The following is a 23,700-nucleotide window of genomic DNA, read 5'->3' as shown; positions in this document are numbered from 1 at the left end:
CATTTATTTGGAGTTCTTGTGAGAATTTCGCCTCGACATGCTCCGCGGCATAGACATAGAATAAAGTGTTCTTTGCCTATTTTCTGCGGTGCTCACAAGCCCCCTCCCTCCTCATCCCCCACATCAGTGTTGAGCGGCAGGCCAACAGGTGCAGCCTTCTTCTTCACTGACCTGCATCAGACAAACAGGTAATGACGGTGTTTGTGCAATCCCCCGACGTTGTATAAATTAACAACATTAGTGCCGCTGAAAACAATACGTCTGAAAACCGGACTGGTCCGACGTTTCCTAAAAAAATAAACAGACAACTAACTTGATTTCAAAGCATTGTCCAGCTGTTTACTGACGTTTGTCAGGTTTAATTACATTATTTGTCTGAAAGTGCATATTTTGTGTTGTATAAATGCCGTTTAAACAATTTCGAAAGTATGTTGAATGTTTGTTTAAATGTCACGAGAATTCACAGCTAGAAAATAGCAGGTAAACTATGCTAGCTCTCGGGGTCATGCTATCCTTTCCCACATTGTTTAACGTGATATTTATGTATCTCTTCGTTTTGCCAGTTTTACGACGACAACCAGAATTTTTCCTCCAAAACAAATATGAAGGGCGGTCATTCCAAAAGCATTGGTTTTCTAAAAATGGGTGGCTGGAGTATTCCCCAAGTTCAGATTTGATGCACAAGCATGCTGAGGTGGACCAATTACAGAAAAAAGGCACCCCAGACATCATTTGATGTATCAGACGTTAAGGGAGTGGAAGACTTATAGATTTAATTTCATTAATAATTTTGGTGATGGGTGCCCTTTTTTTTTTTTGAGCACCTGCCCCCCAAAATGTCTGTGCACGTGCCTGGGCCTAAGGCTTTCTAATGTTCCATGGAGTTCAGACATGTATAAAGCTTCCAACCTGTTTTTTTCCATTTTTGGAAACATTTTGGCTGCCATCAGATTCTAGAAACTAAATATATATTTAACATTTCTTGGACCGTCCATCTCCTATAAATATCTAGCATAGTAGACAAGTCAAACACCTTTGGTGCACTTTTATACTTCAGGTGTAACTCAAATGATTAAATGGATGATTGTATTTCCTGTGGAAAGTCCTCATTACTACTCACATCTGACCAGCAGGAACAACTCCTTCTGCTAACCGAAGTGGGAGATTCATGGACAGTACATCTACAGGAGAGTGTGATCGCTTTGATCTCTTCTGCTGGATGAAGCTGAATTACACACACACACACACACACACACACACACACACACACACACACACACACACACGCACACACACACACACACACACACACACACACACACACACACACACACACACAGCACACACACACACACACAAAGTTATCAGCAGTACATCTAAAACAAATCAAAATCACTACAATTAACCAAATTCTATTTTTGTCTTCAATCCTTTGTCATAACATGTTATGCGATTTCAAGGAATTATTTAAAGGAATTTTATTTCCTGTGGAAAGTCCTCATTACTACTCACCTCTGACCATCAGGAACACCTCCTTCTGCTAAGAGGGGTGGACAATCTATGGACCGGTCACTCTTCATGGACACACAGGTGGGAGTAGGAGAGTGTGATCTCTTCTGCTGGATGAGGCTGTATTTGGCACGCACGCACAAACACACAGACCAACACAAAAAAAACCTAGGGTGATTGTCCAATTTGTGTGTAAACCAAATATAAAATTATTACCAAATTGTTTTTCAACTCTAGGGATGTCAAAATGTCAAGGAACAGCTCTGTTTGTTTGAACTCCACTTGAGATCTGTAGCAGCTAAAGTCTGAGAAAATAGTTCGGAACAGAATTGTCATAACTATTGGTGTTTATCAGCTGAGCTAAAAGTAGTCTAAAATTATAGATGGGTTAGCATTTTTAGAGAATCAGTTGCATTCAGTTTTATTCTGCTTGCAGTTACTGACTTAGAACACAACCATGATTAATATCTGATTGAGACAAATGGCCAATACATCTGATTGGTCCAGTTGCTATGCACTACTGCTATACTATGGGTTGGGTTCTATTTTCTGCTTTCGTTGCCGTGCAGAAATCATACCAGCACACACCTACAGATATTCTTGCATATTCTACCTTCATTTGTCCTTAGTAACTTTTTGCTTTCAAATAAATAATATGCATTATATTATTATTATTATTATTACTGATTGTGTCAAAAGGGAAAGACTCGTATAGTAATACTTCCATCCAATCAGCTTTCGTTGCCAGGCAGAAATTATGCTACTTTCCACAAAAATGAGCTACAGCAGGAAGGTGAAGGTTTTATCCCACACACTCCCAGACACAAATATTCTGATTTTAGTTGTGCATAATGTATATAATTAGTTGTACATAAAGTCTCAAAGGGCCGTTTATTACCATTTACATTGTTTTAATTATTTTACATACGTAAGCTTATGAAAAAAGACGTACTAATTAACAAACAAACTAATACATAAACACATAAATAAACAAATAATATATGTAAATATTTGATTATTAGTATTATTGTTGTTGTTGTTGTTGTTGTTGTTGTCTTACCCCAGAGGCTCATTGTGATGTTTTTTTTCTTCACTGGAACTCATTTTGGGGCAAATACACCCCTTTTCCTGGGATATCCCTCTCCTAGTATTATACTGGAGAATGGGAGAGAGAGACAGACAGACAGAGTGTCACAAAGTGTAACCAAAACTAAGAAAAGAGAGCATATTACTCTAATTATTAGGCCCTTGCACCTGCTCCCAGTTAGATACAGAACTGAATAAGGAGTATTTCTTTCTGTCTATAAGTCACTTAAAGGGCCCTAAACATGTGTATACTGTATATATATCTATACATCTGCCAGGTCTCTTAGATCTACAGGAGCTGGTCAGCTAGTGGTGCCCAGAGCTGAAACTAAACAGGGTGAGATGGCATTTAGCCGTTATGCTGCCGGCTGCTGGAACCAGCTCCCCATGGGGATCAGATCTGCCCCAACTCTAACCTGTTTTAAAAAGAAGCTAAAAACTACCTTAGTTTCCACTGCCTTCAATGAATCAGTTGGCTTTATCTATGTCTTTGTAATACTTGCACATAATCTGCACCTTTATTTGCCTTGCCTTACTAATCAGGGATCATGTGTGTGTTTGTGTGTGTGTGTGTGTGTGTGTGTGTGTGTGTGTGTGTGTGTGTGTGTGTGTGTTATATATATTTGGGAAGAGAGTCTGCATGTGTCTATGTAAATGTGTATGACAAATAGGACTCTAGGGGGACTAGAGGTTCCAGAGAGAGTGACTACAGACTACATGACCAGCGGTGTTTGGCTGGTGGACACAGTCGTCCCTCTATCCATGCAATCAGACCCCTGCAATCACAGGGACCCTGGGACAGTGATGAGCACCAAGACTCAAACCAACACCTCGTCTAGTGGAGAGAGAAATACTGCTCTCTTAAAATAACGTATCAGTGTGTCTGCGTGGGTGTGTGTGTGTGTGTGTGTGTGTGTGTGCGTGTGTGTGTGTGTGTGTGTGTCTGTGTCACATTACACATAATGCCCACCCACTCTGTCCTACTCTCTCTCCCTCTCTCACAATCACACACACAGAAACACACATAGGCTACTCATACTTAAAGGCTGAATTATTTACACACAACTATTCCTGAGACAAAACAACACACACACACACAAAGATAACGATGTAGCTACCTTAGATAGTAATTTTCATGTTTGCTCTTTACTGCACTCTAGTGGACAGGGACTACTAGTGCACTACCTGCCCTCTCCCTACTATGACTTGTGTGTGTCTGTGGGGGTGTGGCAGCTCTCTCTGGTTTGTGCTCCTTGGGAGTCTGTTCAAGACGTGGTGTTCATGCAGCTCTTATGCAGTGTGTTTTAAAAACCAAATAAACGAAAATCAAACATGAACACATTCAGCATTGATGTCTATGGCATGGCTAGTCATTAACACACCATCTGGACACTCACATTCACATATTCTGATATCACCATGGGCCAAATCATACAGTCATATAGCATTGTTTTTTAATTTCCATTAATAGCAGAAGGAAAATATTCTAAGATCTTCTATTAGTGAAAACTTAATCTGGCAGCCTTGTAAGACCATCGTCTATTTCAGCTTGACATGTAGAAAAACAGGTCCTTGATAAACTGGTTCAACCTGAAGACAGGTTATATATTTCTAAATGTTCAAACTCACAAGTAAACATGCATAACCATAAAAACACATCCACATCCACCATAAGCATATCAAATTACACAAAAATACAAGTATACACATTTTTCCATGAATTATAAAATGCATACCCATACACACACTGAGATAAAAGCACATACATGAACACAGAGAACACCATAAATGAGTCAATTAAGTGTATATTCATCCCCAAATGATCTCACCTGTTTCGTTGTCAAGTGCAATCTCTTTAAAACACAAAGTCATGCTTCTTCTTTGTCTCAGAGATCCGGAACATTGTCAGACTTTTGGATACCCATACACACACTGAGGCATAGACACACAGAGATACACACACACACACAGACACACACACACACACACACACACACACACACACACACACACACACATACACACACATACATGTAGAGAGAACGCCAAATGATCTCACCTGTTTATTTGTCAAGTGTTATTTCTCTCTAAAACACACAGTCCTTCTCCTTCTTTGTCTCATAGATCCGGAGCATTGTCAGACTTTTGGGAGAGTATCCTGCCGAACACTGTGTGCCTTCAGACTGAGTCTGTAACTTACTGTTTCTCAAACAGGTTCTGAAATACCTCCCCTCTACCTGTGACCTTATCTATACACACTTGAATGTGCTGTGTTTGTGTGTTTGTGTTTATGTGTGTGTGTCTGAGAGTGTTTGTGTGTAACTGTGTGTGTGTGTGTTTGAGTGTGTGTATGTGTGCATGCTTGTGTGTTTGTGTGTGTGAGTGTGTGTGTGTATGTGTGTGTGTGTGTGTGTGTGTGTGTGTGTGTGTGTGTGTGTGTGTTTGTGTGAGTCTGTGATCATGTTATGTGTCCAATACTCTATACACAGTGAAGCACATGTATGAGTGCAGACACAGATGCTCCAGTGTATGGGTGTGTGTGTGTGTGTGTGTGTGTGTGTGTGTGAGAGAGAGAACGAGTGTGTGTGTGTGTGTGTGTGTGTGTGTGTGTGTGATCATGTTATGTGTCCAAAACTCTATAAGAAAGTGAGGTATATGTATGAGTGCAGACAGAGACGCTCCAGCTGGTATGTGTGTTGTGGCAGCACGATGGGCCAGCTTGCTGAGGGGTGTGGCATTCCCCTAGAGGACTGGCTGCCACACCACAAAGATGGCTGCCGGGCCAATGACTACAGCTCCCACAATGCAGCAGGCAACCAGGTGTAGGTGCTTAAGGCACCCAATTGAGAGAGCAGTTAAGACAGGTGGTGCCTGTTGTGTGAGAGAGAGCCAGAGAGAACCGAGAGCATCTGACGTGTGTTTAAAGCGAGTGCGGAAGCGCTTACGGGAGTGCTTGCAGATGCGCTTAGTAAAGCACAACAGGAAGGGAGAAGGATTAAGGCCAAGCCTGAAAGGACCGGATCACTGGAAGCTGACTTAACTGAGGGAAGTAAATTAAGTTTATGTTTGCTTTATTTTTGCCCTTCAATTAATCAGACACAGACCTCCATCATCAGACACTCACATACACTCCTCCATCACCAGAAAATGAATCACCATTGACACACACACACACACACACCACCATCAATCGAACATCATCTCTCTCACACAAATCCATCCTCAACATATTCCTCTCATAGCTAAAACTGCTCCTTTCTGCTCATCATCACACACTCACTCACTCACTCACTCACTCACTCACTCACTCACTCACTCACTCACTCACTCACTCACTCACTCACTCACTCACACACACACACACACACACACACACACACACACACACACACACACACACACATTTGCGTGAGAGAGTGCATGTAAGTGTGTGTGACAAATAGGACTCTGTAGGGGCAAATGAATTGCCCACCCCTGTAGGGGTACTAGAGGTTCCAGAGAGAGAGAGTGACTACAGACTACATGGCTGGCGATGTTTGTGTCTGGTGGACACAGTCGTCCCTCTATCCATGCAATCAGACCCCTGCAATCAGAGGGACCATAGGACAGTGATGAGCGCCAAGACCCAAACTAACACCTCGTCTAGTGAGGACACCATAATTAAGTCAATACAGTGTATCTCCGTCCCCAAATGATCTCACCTGTTTGTTTGTCAAGCGTTATCTCTCTCTTAAACACACAGTCATGCGTTTTCTTCGTCTCATAGATCTGGAGCATTGTCAAACATTTGGGAGAGTATCCTGCTGAACACTGTGTGCCTTCAGACTGAGTCTGTTACTCTTTCTCAAACAGGTTCCGAAATATGTTAACTCTACCTGTACCTGTGACCTCATCCATACTCACTTGAATGTGTTGTGTGTGTGTATGCGAGTACTGTGTGTGTGTGTGTGTGTGTGTGTGTGTGTGTGTGTGGGGGGGGGGGGGTCTGTATGTATATATCTGCAGAGTGTTTGTTTCTGAAAGAAAAACAACACTGGGGCTTTAGCCATATTTTATCAAATTAATCACATCAGTCTAATAAGATGTAGGAAGTAGGGTAAAACCGACATATGTTTATGAACTTCAATACATCAATAAAAAAGAACATGAAATGATATTTGAGTATAAGGTATGTCAACGCTTTGCAATGCACCTTAACAACTAAGATGTGCAGTTAAGATAAATTGATGACAATGGAGCTTATGGTGAGCTTATGTTGATACCAGCATATGTAATATCAATTTGCACATTCAAAGTTCAATCTAACATTAAATCAATTCATATGGCCATACAATCTGTTTTAAGACTATTGTTCAGACTGACGGACCAACAGTGAATCCAAAGGCATGAAATGTTAAGTAACAATATCATGAAAGTACATGAGTCTTTTTCTTGGCTTTCCATCGACTAATACATTCCTGAACTATAGATATGGGGTTGATGACATCATTGATAAACAAAAACTCTTAAAGAGACAGTGTACATTAACTACACACTGACAGCCCACAGGTTTTGACAGATATTCATACAATTTCAATAATAGTCTAAATCTCCTAAATGACTACATTTATCACAAAACAATTACAAATCCCAGGTAGCCTATTTACACAACACATATGGATAATTCTAAAACTGATTGTTCAAATCCTTGATTGTGATTGGCTAAAAGCCGTTGTAAAATCCAGCATAACCTTACAATTTGACCTCATAACATTCTATGATAACATTCCATATTACTGCGCAGCGAATGGCAAGGCAAATTTGCCATCTGGCTGTTGCGTTGCTTCAAGGGTTGCATGGCAACGATTTATTTAGGAACTATACTTTGTAATGGCGGAAGAATGACGGTTTATCATTAAACTATTGTTTCTTAAATTGAATTGTTTTTATTTAATGAAACCATATCAAATATTTGTAGTAACAGTTTTAGAAAAGCAATAAGCTTTGCGTCGTGCCTAACAACTCCCCTTACCTGTTCTAAAATCAGCGCAAACCACAGCCTCTTGGGGCTTATTGCTTAATCCTACAGTCCCCCCCCGCCCCGCAGTCCATATCTCCATGTGTGCACATGATTGAGAGAGACTAAAAGATGACAAATAATATACATAATTATACGGCTCTTCAGAATGTTCCAAAAAGTACCGTTGATTTTAAATGGGCTATCCCAACGTTTGCCGGTGAATATTTCCTGATAATTCACTGCTGCGAAGATAGATACATTTTACATGATACCAGGGCACCACACTTGATACCAGGGCACCACATTAAACGTTACAGAAATGTTAATTAAATACATTTTACAGGTTACATGTATATTACATTATAATGACCTCCGGACAATACATTATCCCTTACTTAACTCCCCCGCCCCACTAGAGTTCACATCTAGATATGGTTACATTCTTACGGTAACAAATAGGTGCAGGTGTAACAGATGATATATTGTTATTATTGATACACGGGTATGTATGTACATACAGCTTTGATCTGAGACCACATCTCCACATGGCTTTATAGATCACAAAACAATAACAAATCCCAGGTAGCCTATTTATACAACAGATATGGATAATCCTACAGTTTCCCCACCAGTCCATATCTCCATGTGTGCACATGATTGAGAGAGACTGGTCCTGCTCTGTCTGCTGAGTCCATGCTGCATGCTGTCAATCATCTCTGGCTGATCAGGACACATTTTACATTTAGTCTTTTAGCAGACGCTTTTGTCCAAAGCGACGTACAAGGGAGAGAACAGTCAAGCTAAGAGCAATGAGAACCTGGTGTAACAATACATACTACTTTACATAAGAAATGGAAAACCAAGATAGAAAGAAAAAGAAGTGCAGGAATGTAACTGCTGTACGTTAAGCACTAGTCAAGGTGCCAGTTAGGAAGGGAGGTGCTCTCTGAAGAGTTGGGTCTTCAAATGCTTCTTGAAGGTAGAGAGGGATGCCCCTGCTCTGGTAGTGCTAGGCAGTTCGTTCCACCAACGTGGAACTACAAATGATAGTCTGGATTGCCGTGCTTGCACAGACGGCAGTGCCAAACGACGCTCACTAGACAAGCGCAGCATCCTGGGTGTAACATTTACCCTTACAAGAGCATTTAGGTAGGTGGGAGCAGAACTAGCAAGCACTCTGTAGGCAAGTGACTTGATGGACACGCCTCCACTCTCCATTCATCTCACTCTTTAGCTCCCCTCAGGAAGAGGCTGTTTGCTGTGTGATGCTGGAAGCTGAGAACATGTTCATGTTCCTCCCCAGACATTCTGCAGGAGAGATGCTGATGTGTGTGTGCTGGATCCCACCCTGTCTTCATGGACCACAGACCCCATCCAGCTAAGGGCCTTGGCTCTACACACTGCTGCTCACTTACGCCATCTGCAGGATAAAGGAGATAATACAACTATCAGTCTCTTCTGGACCACAGACTCCATCCAGCTCACATCTGTAATGTAAAGAAACCTTACCATCTGTATGACAAGGGAAAAGACACAACAACCCACCAGTCTCCATGACAACTGTCTCCTAGTAACCCAGACTTCATGAGAGACAGAGGGCTGCTGTATTCTGACATCAGTAACAGCAGCCATGATCAACACATTCACAAATTAGACACAATGTAGCAGAAACAGTAAGGGTGGAGCTAAAAAGTCCATTGGCTCGACCAATAGAGATGGCTGCACATTCCATTAATGGTGTTTATAACCTTTTCCACAGATAAACCTTACTGTTAAACAGTCCCTTACTGGGCTTGAACCTGTGACCTTGGGCATGGGAGCCTGAGACACACTAAGATGAGATAGTATTATGACTCTTACTGGAGTTACTTTAATATAAGTTTAATGACTGGAGTAATTTTACAAAAATCAAATGACCAGACAGAGAATTGAGGAAAAAATAGGCATGAAAAGAAAAAGCGGTTGGGGAAAGGAAAATCCATGTTGGGTCTCATGTTATAAAGACTCACCTTAGTGTCTCCAGTTTACAGTGGGGGTCCTTCCTTAGAGCAGAGAGCTGCTCAACATCTGATGCACTCAGGTTATTGCCCCACAGCTCCAGATGTGTTAGAGTTGAGGAGTGTGAGGTCAGGGCAGAGGCCAGATAGGAACCGCTCTTCTCTGTCAGGTTACATTCATTCAGCCTGGGAGAAACATCATGATACATCTTAATATATATTTATCATCAATCCTCTATCCCCCCACACACTTAGGGATACAAATACACACACACATATTTACTTGTCAAAATATTTAATAGCGATTAATCGCACATTTTTATCTATTCTAAATGTCCCTTCAATTATTTTTTTCCATCATTTTTATTTTATTTGAATGCTCTTATCAACATGGAAAAGTGGATTGGCTTGCTTTATGCAACGTTTTATTTTATTGAAAAACAACATTGCCAAACAGGGCGGTACAAAATAAAATAATAAAGTGCACATTTCAGATAAACAAGGACTCAGCCTATAGTGCAGTTAAACCATGGCTTAATATTTTCTTTTTTTCAAGTTTGCTGTGAACATAGAAGTCAGGCCTCTTAGTTCAAAAACAATGAACCGTAACAGTTAGGTTACCAATAAAAGGTAAGCCTACTACTTCTGTGCTTTCCAACCAGCTGCCTGTTGACATTTTCAGACAACAGTGATGCTTGCTTCTTTTGCACAACCCAACTTTTAAAGGTAAACTTTCTATTCAGAAGCTTTTTATCATCCATTTCGCCGTATTGTGCTCACCATTCACTCAAACGTAACGTTAGCCTACTACACAGTTTGGGATGGAAAAAGAACGTTAATTGCGCGATAAAAAATTGACAGCGTTAAAATGGGTTTGCTTTAACGCCGTTAACAACGCGTTAAACTGACAGCACTAATATTTACACAGCCTAAATGCTCCTCAAGCTCTGTCTCATATAACCAAAGAAAAAACTCCACATACATAAAATGAAGTAAACTAAATTTATATTAATATTACTAGTATTTCACTCACACAAACAAACACCCTCTCTCTCTCTCTCAAACACACACAAACACACACACACACACACACACACACACAGCTGAACAGTGCATATGGGCCTAGTTACAATTGAAGCTCTGTGCCATTCAACCACTACGGAAAGCACCAACATACTGTAATGTTGCTCAAGTAGGTTAATTGTCTGCTCCTTTACTAGTAAAACTCTGTGATGTAATTGTAGGAACATATATATATATATATTTCTATGTCATTATGTTTCTCTCAGACTGCATTACTGTAACCTGACAGAGAAGAGCTGTTCCTACAGTTACATCGCAGTGTTTTACTAGTGAGAAAGCAAACAGTAAAACTACTTGAGCAACATTACAGAGAGCTTCAGTTCTATAGGCATATATACAGTGTGTGTGTGTGTGTGTGTGTATGTGTGTGTGTATATATATATATATATATATATATATATATATATATATATATATGTATATGTGTTTTATATATATATATATATATATGGGCCATTCTACTGAATTGGTGCAAAGTCAGGTCGGAAATAATTTGAATTTTGTTATGTTTAATTCCCAAAACTTTGTCCGTATGTATATTGTACCATATTTAAAGTACACATATCCAGTATTGCCAACATTGTGGTGTGCCAATCTGTACTCAAATGGTTCAAAATTAGTATTTTCCCCAGTAAATTAGTATTTTTCCTTAAGTGAAATCTGTACTGGCGTAGTGGGTGACATAGGCAAAATTAGTATGTACTTGTAAAAGAAACAATATTGTGGCATTCAGCCTACAAACATAGACTTATTTGTAGGATCACTGTTTGAGTTTTCTTAATCACGTGAATTCGGCTGTCATAGTGTATTTATGGCAACCCCCAGTGAGGCAAAAGACGGATCATTGTCTACACAAATTGAGCGAAGTAAGAAGAGAGCTCGATTAGAAGGAATACTGGAATGTACTGCTAGACGAAACCTAAAAGAACAGTGACAGCAGCAGTGCTCGTGTCAGTTTGTTGCCATGGGGATGTCAACAAATGTCTCTTCCATTTTCAGTCTTTTCCCTACTTTTCATTTAGCTCAATCTTTTGAGAGAAACATACCTTGATTCGATGGAAATTCTGCGTTAACCATTCGTATTTATGTTAGAAAAATATATCGTCAAAAAGTATTATTCTTGATCATTAGTTTAATATTCGTTCATTGGGGTTCCATATTAAGCAGTAGTTGATTTAAAAAAAAATAAAAAACATCACAGAAAGTTACCCAAATCTGTTGGTGGCCATTTGTAAACTAAGAGCAGATGCGATAAGGTAACTTCATCCATCAACATTGAAAGTCAATAGTCTTCATAAAGCAATCTGTAGACGTTTTAACACATTCCCAAACGCATGTGCGCACTTAAAATAAAGATACAATGAACCGACCTTCCCTATTGGTTTCCGTGTCGCTGCAGCTATAATATTGACCAGTCAGCGCAAGCTTATTACGGCAATTAATGTAAGCAACAATGGCAGCCTCCGTGTTGGTAAGCAGGAGGCCAAATGATGACACGTTTGCTTATTTCTCGAGTTACCGCAAATATTCTATTAAATTAAAAACATCCCCAAATTCGTATGAATGAGTCATCATATTCGTATAGCCGTATTTCCACCGCATTTTCGTATTAGTACGGATCAATTCGTACGAGTTGGCATCACTGCATATCTAGTAAAAGAACAGTCAATTTTTATATTGAATTTTCAGAATGTGTTGGAATGTTTTTCCTCTTCCAAAAATCACATTTACTATAGTAAAAAAGTATTATTGTTGACCTGTTCAGATTGTGTTTCCTTCCCTTCTCTGAAGAGTATTTTACAAATATTTCTTGAAGGTTTTCACAATGAAATCCATAAAAATCTAAATTTTACCAAATTTTCAAGTTCAGTTTATACAATTCATCAAAATCTAAATGCCATATTTCTTTGTAAAATGCAACATACTGATCATATTGATTCCAGAGTTGTTGATTGATGAAATTGAACATACATTAATCCAATCAGTATCATAACATTTTTGTTGATTACTCAATATACTTAATTTTTTACAAAACATCCAGTGTTTCAGTAGTGATGGATGGATCATGGATGGATGTTCATTTCTCTCCCAAAATCTTCCAAAAGGTGCTCTGGGCTGCCCTTTAGTCCACACAACACATTTATTTAAAAATGATGGGATTGAACTACTTACCATTTCATTTTGTCACTACCGAAATCATCAGGTCACTACCATATGTTTTGGTAGTGACTGTTTCGGTAGTGACAATTCTAGGTAACTTTAAGCATAAATAAAGAATTCTAGCAAGCACACGGCTTGCAAACAAATCTTTGAAGAGGTGTACACACATACAAACATAAGATTTTGCATGAAACCCCAAAAGGTTTATTTAACTGAAGAAAATATGGGTTTCGGTAGTGACAATTCTTAAGGTTACACATCGATTTTCAGACTTTGGAGCACATTTATATAAAAACTATGGGATTTAGCTACTAACCATTCAACCATGAGGGACAGGGATGCAGTGTCACTAAAATGCAGGGTCGCGGCTAAAACACAGGCTCAGCCAATGGACTCAAACTCTTGTGTTTCGGTAGTGACATGAAAACTGGGGACATCATTTTTTGAGTATAGTTTATTTATTTAAAAATTAAACCCACAATAAATCTAAATATTCCAAGTTCTGTTTTAACCCAATCATAAAGATCTTTGAAAAAAAATTTAAAAGTATTATTTACAGGCATTGAAATTTAGATGTCAGGGTTGGGGACAGCTACTTCCCAATAGAAAGTACCCTACAAATGATGATTTTGTATATATTTAGCTTATCACTATCTCATTTAATGCATTGGGTTTATATAGACCATAACATTTTCTTAGTAAATATCTATGACTCAATACCTAATTGTTTTGTAAATAGTTTTTATTGTTGAGCGACTGCATATTACACAAATTCGGTAGAATGGCCCATATATAATATATCTGAATATCACTAATCCTTTATAATCTTACACACAGGTACACTCACACACAGCTCCCCACACACAGTGTGATGTCAGGAAAGAGGAGATAGATCATGATACATGTGAATGTTAATCATCAATCCTCTAACCGACACACACACACACTCAGGGATACAAACACACACACACACACACACACACACACACTCAGAGATGCTCACATATTTTAACATGCTAGATGTTCCTGAAGCTCTGTGTCATATAACCACAGAAGGAAGAAACTCCAACATACATACAATTAATTAAACTAGAAATCTCTTATTATCCCCATATTATTTATATTTCACTTACTCACACCCAAACACACCCTTACACTCACATAAATACTACATGAAATGGTGCTTACCATAGGTTTTCCAGTTTGCAGTTTTGATGAGAAAGAGCAGAACATAAGTGTTCCACTCCTGAGTCTCCCAGCAGCTTATTGTTATCCAGGTCCAGCTGTGTGAGACTTGAGGAGTGTGAGGTCAGGGCAGAAGCCAGATAGGAACAGCTCTTCTCTGTCAGGTTACAGTCATCCAGCCTGGGAGAAACATCATGATACATCTGAATATTAACCATAAATCCTTTACCCCTCACCCAGTGGCGGTTTTAGGCACAGGCCACCCGGGCGGTGGCCCGGGGCGGCACTTTTTCAAATCACGTGGGGGGCGGCACGACCAAGTAAATAAATCAATAATAATCTGGGCAGCGAAGCGGTTTTCTATTATCTATCATATCACTGTGTGGGGAATTGGCGAATTGGCGCCCCCTGCGGCTGCAGGCGCTCCTGCTTGCGCCCCTGCTTGCTAGGAAGGTGCGATCTTTGTGTGAAAACGGGGAAGGGTAGGGAGCGCGGGGGAAAAGTTCACCTCTGGGACACCCAACTGGAACAGACAAGTGGGGGGATGGGGGGATCCCCTGTAGGCTAGAGCAATACTCTAATACAATTCCTCGACTTTCTTGCAAGGAAGGACACTTACATTCACACAAGCACACACACACACTTAGTGTATATGGCCGAGATGCTCTTGAAGCTCTATCATATAACAAACAAAAGAAAAAAACAGCATATATACACACACACACACAAATTCTACATAAAATGATGCTTACTGTAGTTTCTCCAGTTTGCAGTTTTGATGAGAAAGAGCAGAACATAAAGGTTCCACTCCTGAGTCTCCCAGCAGCTCATTGCCACTCAGGTCCAGCAGTGTGAGACTTGAGGAGTGTGAGGTCAGGGCAGAGGCCAGATATGAACAGCTCTTCTCTGTCAGGTTACACCACTGCAGCCTGGGAGAAACATCATGATACATCTGAATATTAATCATCAATCCCCCCCCCCCCCCCCCCCCCCACGAACACACACACACACACACACATGATGCTTACTGTAGTTTCTCCAGTTTGCAGTTTTGATGACAAAGAGCAGAACATAAAAGTTCCACGCCTGAGTCTTCCAGTAGCCCATTGCCCCTCAGGTTAAGCTGTGTGAGACTTGAGGAGTTTGAGGTCAGGGCAGAGGTCAGATAGGAACAGCTCTTCTCTGTCAGGTAACAGCCAACCAGCCTGGGAGAAACATCATGATGCATCTGAATATTAGTCATCAATCCTCTAACACATACACTCACACACACACACGCACACACATACAGAGATACAAAACACACAGACACACAGACACTCAAACACACACAGAAACACCAACACTTTCACACACTCACACAATTCCTCTCAATATCTCTCTCACACACACACACACACCCAGGGATACACACACACACTGATAAACAAACACACACAGGGACACCAATACACACACACTCTCATACACCATAACACACGCACACACACACACACACAAACACACACACACACACACACACAACACGCACACAGAAGTCAGATAGGAATACCCACACACACACACAGACACACAGGGTTTTACTCACATCGCTGATGTGGAAGATGTGACCACTGACACCAGCTTCTGCAGAACTTCATCGGGACTGAGGAGTTCAGTCAGATCTTTCTCAGGTGTCTTTATGTAGTTCTGCAGGTCAAACCCATCCAGCTGCTCTTCTGAAATCTTAAACTCAAATCTGCTAGTCTTCCACTCTCCTGGTAAAAGTATGTCCACATACAGAGTTCCTGAGCTCCTGTCAATGACCTCCACTACAGCATGGTGATTCAGCTCATTCAGACAATAGAACAGGTTGATCTTTCTGTATGATTTATTCAGATCTCTGATCTTCTGTTTGACATAGTGGACTGTTTGCTCTGAGCTCTGTGATTGGCTTCTTGTATTTGGCAACAGGTGTCTTAAGAGATTCTGATTGGACTGCAGTGAGAGGCCCAGAAGATAGCGGAGGAAAAGGTCCAGGTGTCCATTCTTACTCTGTAAGGCCAGATCCACTGCAGTCTTGTGTAGGTCATGAATTGTTGCAGCTCTGAACAGAGCAGAGAGCTGAGAGGTTTGCTGTTGGTCAAGCATGTTTCTCTCTCTGTTGCTGAAACAGATGAACACATATAAAGCTGCTAGAAACTCCTGGATGCTCAGATGCACAAAGCTGAACACCTTCCCCTGGTACAGCCCAGACTCTTTGAAGATCTGAGTACACACTCCTGAGTACACTGATGCTTCTGTGACATCAATGCCACACTCTCTCAGGTCTTCCTCATAGAAGATCAGATTGCCCTTCTCTAGCTGTTGCAAAGCCAGTTTCCCCAGTTTGAAAATCATCTTTTCATCTATCTCTTTTCTGACTGTGTACTTTTCATTTTTTATGGTTGTCTGAATGATCAGGAAGTGTGTGTACATTTGGGTCAAAGTCCTTGGCATTTCTACACTCCCCGATTCATCTGATGTTTTCTCTACAACAGTGGCGGTAATCCAGGAGAAGACTGGAATGTGGCACATGATGTAGAGGCTCCTGGATGATTTCAGGTGTGTGACGGTTCTGCTGGCCAGTTTCTCATCACTGATTTTCTTCATGAAGTACTCATCTTTCTGTGGGTCGCTGAATCCCCTTATTTCTGTCACCTGGTCCACAAACTCAGGTGGGATCTGATTGGCTGCTGCAGGTCGGGTGGTGATCCAGAGGAGAGCAGAGGGAAGCAGATTACCCTTGATGAGGTTTGTCAGCAGCACGTCCACTGAGGCTGGCTCTGTCTCATCACAACACCTCGGGTTGGAGTGGAAATCTAGAGGAAGTCGACACTCATCCAGACCATCAAAGACAAACATGACTCTGTGCGTTGAACTGGTGATTGCTTGATTTCCTATTTTGGGGGTAAAGTGCTTAATGAAATCCACCAGACTGAGCTTTTTCTCCTTCATTAGGTTCAGCTCTCGGAAGGGGAGAGGAATTATGAAGTGGACATCTTGATTCTCCTTCCCTTCAGCCCAGTCCAGAATGAACTTCTGCACAGAAACTGTTTTTCCAATACCAGCCACTCCCTTTGTCAGTACTCTTCTGATGGTTTTGTCTTGTCCAGATAAGGGTTTAAAGATGTCACTGCAGTTGATTGGCCTGCCTTGTGCTGCTTCTGTCCAGGATGCTCTCTCTATCTGTCTGACCTCATGTTCATCATTGACCTCTCCTCTTCCCCCCTCTGTGATGTAGAGCTCTGTGTAGATCTTACTGAGGGGTATGGGGTTTCCCTGATTTGTGATTCCCTCATTCAGACACTGAAACGTATTCTTAAAATGGGATTTGTAGATCTGCTGCATTTCCACATTTACAGGTTGGTATCTGTGTGTGAAACCAAGATCAAATATTAAATAACTTGTTTACTGTAATATCAGTTTAACTTTAGTGTTTGCACACCACTATCGATCAAGCAGGAATGCAGTCTATATATGGTGGCAAATGTATAGTCTATAGTCTTTAGGTAAAAGACTATAGAGTTTTAGAATGTTTGGGCTCTCTTCCGTCAACTTCTCTCATGCTCCCCTCTCATCTTTGAGTGTGTTTATTATATTTATAAACTGATCGTTATTAACTGATATCACAAACCATTCATATAACTCTTCATCTTCCGTGCCGTGACCTCTAACAATTGGCTCAGACATTGCTTGGTAAAAATGCAGATCATTTAATAATGTATAAACCTTCCAGCCTGGTGTTTCCCATCATTAGAAACATTTAGTACACTTTTACTCGTCAGGTGTTCTTCTGTATGGATGATTGTATTTCCTATGGAAAGTCCACATTAATACTCACCTCTGACCAGCGGGAACACCTCCTTCGGCTAAGCGAAGTGCAAGATTCATGGACTTGTCACTCTTCATGGACACACAGGTAGGGGTAGGAGAGTGTGATCTCTTCCGCTTGATTGAGCTGTATTTCAGACACAGACATATACACACACACACTCAACGTTATCAGAAGGATATGTAAAGAAAAACTGCAATGGTCACTATTACACTTGTAAAAACCTACAAAATATACTGAAATGGTTCTTAAGATCAGCTTGTGGATTTCACCCTTAGGGGGGCTTAGCTGCTAATGACAATGTGAAGGTTAGCATTGTCAATGAAATAGTTTTGTCCGTCTACATGACCGGTTATACATTCTATACCAGGGGTGGGCAAACTTTTTGACTCGCGGGCCACAATGGGTTCTTAAATTTGACAGAGGGGCCGGGCCAGGAACAGATGGATGGAGTGTTTGTGTGAACTAATATAAATGACATGTAAAAATCATCACATGAAAGGATTTGGCCTTTAACAGGTAGCAAAGCATTTATTTGCAAGGCTATTAAACAAATTGCACGAACATGAACAATACAAAAACATGTCGTAACGTGACTGATCAAACATCATGAAAACATCTGAGGCCTGCGCCCAAACCAATTACCTCACTTGAACTTGAACTTCTTTACTATTTACATTCCCCCTCAGCCAATCATTGAACAGAGGCTTCTCCAAATTTGCCAGACGTTAGTCACGTTAGTTTGATTTTATTTTTAAAGCAGCTAGCGAACAGTTGCATACATTATCTAGCTAGCTAGCAGTTGCCTACATTATCTTAAAAAAACAATACTTTGATAGTAGGCTTAGAGTTTTATTTAAGCAGTCTGCGTGTGTGAACCTATATATCCTATGTGTGATGGTAAGAATACTATTAATGCCATATATACAATAACTGACTTATGAGAGCTATCCAAAGACTGGTGGCTGCCGATTTAGCATTCAACCTACCTTACTCTGTACGTTTAGATGCTTTACATGTAGCTGTAAGCCATTAGATGCCTGGGAAATATTTATTATCTATAAATAACAGCTCACCCTTATCTTTTTAACCAGATTTGTAAACAGGTCGCGATCAACAGGCTCAATAGGTACAATAGGGTACCTTGGTTAAAAAATCGAATTACGGTAGAGTCATGCTAGCATTGCGCAAAATAATTAGGCAGCTTACATTAAGTGGTGTTTACATAAAGTCACTTATTGTATATGGCATAAATATTCTTCTAAAAAAACTTCACTAGTTGTTTTAAGCAGATTTGTGAGCAATTCATCATGTATGCAATGCACGTCAGCGAATATGTTGTGAATAGTATGTTTCAAGTAGGCTACAGCCGAACTCTCGTTCTGTTTTGATCAATAGTAATCGAGTAGATAAGTCTGATCTATACGCAACTGTGAGGTGCGCGAATGGACAGAGCGGCCAGCTGCCAATCACTTAATTACTCGACCTGCGGATGCATCCTGACTTCATCAGTCGGCGGTTTCAATATTCATGGCTTTCAATTTATTAAAATATCTGCTATGTTGAGAACTTACACAGGTGTAGGCTATTACTTGATTTGTCTACGCGTTTGAACCAGTACCAGTAGAACACGGGGCCTCGGGAAGGCAGACAACAGCATTGGTTTTTCAATGAAAGCTCAACTCGTTTGTGTTGCATCTCGAATATAATAATATAAATTTTATTATTGATAAACCGGTACGGTTGAAAACTGTCGTTCCACTGCGAGGGCCAGCCCGACGTGCACGAATACACCTGTACAAATGCACATTAAATTTCCACTCAAAAGTTTGATTATCGATTTCCAACGCAGCCTCCATTGGTGAAAATAATGGTATGTAGGTTTGTATAATAAACATGAATAGTAATAATAGATAAACTTGACTTTCATAATTCGTGTGTTCCATTTCTGACCACTGGTTAGTTCTAGATTCTATTAATATAGATTTCAGTAGTTTGCATATATATGAGGTAAACCTTGATAATCTTTGAACCATACATGATAGCACCATGGGGCTTGGACTATTGTCAATATTTTAGCCTATCTTTTTAAATTTAAAGTGGAAGCAAAATGATAACCAGCATAGCCTCCATTATTTATGAAATGTTAAAAAAAACTATAAAAAAAACATTGATTTCTGCTGATAGGTTACACAGACAATTTTTTTTTTTTTGGGAGCACCGAAGAGCCATTTTGACCCAGGAAAACCCCTGTTAACAGGTTTGAGCTGCCACGCAGGCTCTGTGCGGCATAGAGCTGCAACGATTAGACAAAATAGACGACGTCGATTGTGAAAAATGGTCGACGTGGATTTTTATAGTCGACACTTCATTTAATTAAAAAAAATATTTTTGGGGGCCAGACGCTAGCAGAGCTACCGGTAATTTCCATACGGCTTTGCAATGCACTATAGGAATTGCGAAATATTGCTTCTTTACCTAATAATAATTGACCATCATTGAGACAAATATTTTTACAGCAGTGAAATATAAACATTCAAATATATTTATATATTGTTTTACATGTGCACAATTTGAAAATATGCATGACAAAGATCATGCACCATCTTCTTTACCCTCCGTTCTCCTACCTTCATGTGCTGCATATCAGAAATTGCCGACAGGAAAGCGAATTTTTCTGAGATGGCTCATGTTACCATGGAAACAATAAACAAAGGTATCTTTAGTGACGGCTGATGTTGTACTCCTTGAAAACCGAGACAGTTTCTCGGCATATCAGGCATACAGCCTTCCAGGCCCGTCGCCAGACACTGATTTGCGGGGGGGCATTACGTTGCATTGGGGGGGCACGTTTTTTTTCCTTTTTTTTTTGTGACCCAGCAAAACACTGGTCTGGCAGTGGTGGTCCGTCAGGGCCTTCAAGGCCTTCTCTGCTGGCCTAAACATCATCAGACAATAAATGTAATAAAATAAATTTAATTTTAATATTTTCTTTTCATAAATATGTATTAAATTATTCCCCATAGTCCATTATCTTCATTTCATAGCTTCCAGCGTTGTTCATTTATGTTAGAGCTTTCATCCAATCATATTTCAGCTATCATGTGTTTCCACGCTCCGAGAAATCTTCCCTGAGAACAGAATTCTTCCCTGAGGCCTTCAGAATTCACATTGAAGGCCCGTGTACATCTGATTGGTTATCACAACTGGCTGTTTCAGTTAATTTAAGTTGAATGAACTGAAACAGACAGTTGTGACAACCAATCAGATTTCGAGTTGGCGACACTGGGCCTTCTAGAAGGCCCGGAAGATTTCTTTCCTCCCTCGCGTTGAACGTGACACGTAAACGTCCTTTGATTGGATACTGAGGCAGACCGGTGCAGTGCTTCAGTGCTCAGTTTAGCTGGCTAACGACGTACATCGGTTTCAATGCTTATTATGCTAGTTGTTTCAATTGGTAAGACTGAATATAATTACATTAACCAACTCAAATAAACTAGTTTACACCAACTTGATCATTCCAGTTTTTGATACAATTACAACGGCATTTTCTAGACGGAACTTTCAAGAAAAACTGGATATCGTGAGGATGGGAAGTTTAATGAAACTGCTTTGCAGGTGGGACAATGCGATTTTTAGTGGACAAACTTGTTAAAGCTCACAAAGGCTACTTTCGGTGGACTTAATACAACTTTGTAGACTAATCCCTGAAAATCGCCTTTTATTTTTAAGTTGTGACAGTTATATTCAAGCGATCATATAACTGAGAGTTTACTACTCGTAATGTATTGTTAATACGTATTGATTTTAAATGCTCCGGAAATATGAATAAAGTCTGTTGTACTCGACTATGTTATGGTGATGCAATGCTCACTTATAAACTGCCTTTCTGTATAAATATAATGGTTCGAGAGCCATGGCGTCATAATGATGGTATTAGGAGGTGGATTCACTCAGTTTAACATCGTGTAGGACATCGCTGAAGGCCTAGTCGTGAAATGCACGGACCGCCACTGGGGTCTGGGGGCATGCTCCCCCATAAGATTTTTGGGAAAATAACCCTTTAAATAGTGTCCTCTAGTGGGTTTTAGGAGGAGAAATTAACACATTTTGATTTAAAATATGGCACAAAAATAAACGTATTGAAGACATCTGCTGAGATTTTGTTTTGGATGCGTGTGAAGCAGGACCCTGACCTGGGAGAGAAAGCTTAGCTTAGTTACTACCCTTTGCATCCACATAAATGTGAGGACTCATTCTCTGCAACAGACTGCATTTAGCTTTACGCTTTGCTGGATCCATGGCATTCTTTCAGTAGCTACTGCTAGTAACTCTCTGAGACTGGGTGCACACATTAGAATGTTTCATGTTTGGAACATTAACGTTCCTTGAAGACACCTCTCAAGATCGCGTGATAACAATATAAACATGAATTAATACCCCATTCAAATCGGACAGCTTTTTGTCTGTATTTCCAAATATATTGCGTGCAAAATATGCATTTTAGATGTTTATTTTACAAAATGAAAATTCTGTACACCAAGAGAAAAGTCAGTGAGAGCACTCGAGCTGGAGCCGAGCCGCACTTCAGGTTCGCCACCCCTGGCCTATGGTATTATTAGTAGAAGTACAGGTAAACTTTTCACCTATAATCCAACTCCGGTACAAAAAGGTGACATACTGTATTATTTAGAATATCACAAGCTAATAAATAAGCCAGCTGAGCAGGTAGCCAACCAAGCAAACTTATAATACAGTGACACAAATTTTAGGATGGATGGTAACAATCTACAGTAACGTAACGTAGCAGTGGGGATACCTGCTAGTAACGTTATATTTCAAGGGATGTGTGTGCATGTTGCTGCTAGTATTTCACAGTCACTGTTGACACAATGTTGATCCTGATGTAATGCTATGGCTTTTGTATCAAATCGCCAGGTTATTGCGCTCAGGTTGTGCCTTGTGCATACCTTGATAGCGTATCATACCTAGCGATAGCGAATTTCGCTAGCTAGCTAACTGCAAGATGCTTCATTTACACATGTGTGTTTGCAGCTAACTAGCTGTCTAGCGAAATACGCTATCGCTAGGTATGATAACTATCGTAACTGAATGGGGTCTCCCACACTGTTTAATCCACAGCCGGCACCTTTCCTCCTGTGTTTTGGACTTTGAAAATGCGGGGGGAAACGACGCCTCCATGGTATCTCTCAGGGTAGCCTACCTTGTGTCAGATCTAGAAGTCCACTAGGCACAATGTTTAACTATGCTGCGCAGCTCAGACCTCAAAGTTGTTCGACCCTACTCTCTCTCTAAGGTAGGATTGAACGAGGGCCTTTCTAGGAACGAGTTTCGCGAACGGTCAATCGGTATAGTCCGCGATTATTTGCATTTTCATTTTTAACTTGTATTAGGTGACTGACAGGCTCGTTCGTCAAGGGCGGGCCCAACCGAGTCTCAGGGCGGGCCCGGCCCCCCAAGGCCCGCCCATAGCGACGGGTCTGCAGCCTTCGATTGGAATCCAGTGAAAAAGTATTTTGTTGTTCACTCCGTGTTAAACACTCGGCACTCATTGTCCACTTTTCGTTTCCGTGATCGACTCATTTAACAGAAAGGCTCAAAGGACAAGGGAGCACCGTATTTAACTCAGCAATGTAAGAAAAAAACTGAAAATGGGGCTACGGCCCACACATGCATTGTGAGATCATGCGCCATCTAGCGGGGAAATGGGGGACTTACAGGGGAAAGGTAAAATGTAATTTAATTTAATAATAATAATATTTGGACAAGTTCAGCGGGCCGTATTAAAAAGACCAACGGGCCGTTTA

At 40.5% G+C, this 23,700-nt stretch overlaps 1 protein-coding gene across 1 annotated transcript in view; it reads right to left on the bottom strand.

The window, feature by feature from the left end:
* Positions 1-23,700, bottom strand: part of LOC308369975 (uncharacterized protein) — a gene marked incomplete at its 3' end in the record, with an annotated part of 59,071 nt that overhangs the window by 17,350 nt on the left and 18,021 nt on the right. The window contains exons 7-13 of the mRNA XM_080844534.1: positions 17,882-17,998; positions 15,608-17,410; positions 15,048-15,224; positions 14,772-14,948; positions 14,023-14,199; positions 9,604-9,777; positions 1,513-1,629 (exon numbers count right to left, since the gene is read on the bottom strand). Coding sequence (XP_080700660.1) covers positions 1,513-1,629; positions 9,604-9,777; positions 14,023-14,199; positions 14,772-14,948; positions 15,048-15,224; positions 15,608-17,410; positions 17,882-17,998 — 2,742 coding nt within the window. The remainder of the gene's footprint in view (positions 1-1,512; positions 1,630-9,603; positions 9,778-14,022; positions 14,200-14,771; positions 14,949-15,047; positions 15,225-15,607; positions 17,411-17,881; positions 17,999-23,700) is intronic.

Source organism: Sprattus sprattus (genome assembly GCF_963457725.1).
Source record: "Sprattus sprattus genome assembly, chromosome: 9".
NCBI lineage: Eukaryota > Metazoa > Chordata > Actinopteri > Clupeiformes > Clupeidae > Sprattus > Sprattus sprattus.
The sequence above is the reverse complement of the archived record's forward strand: the minus strand, read 5'-3'. Positions and strand labels throughout refer to the sequence as shown.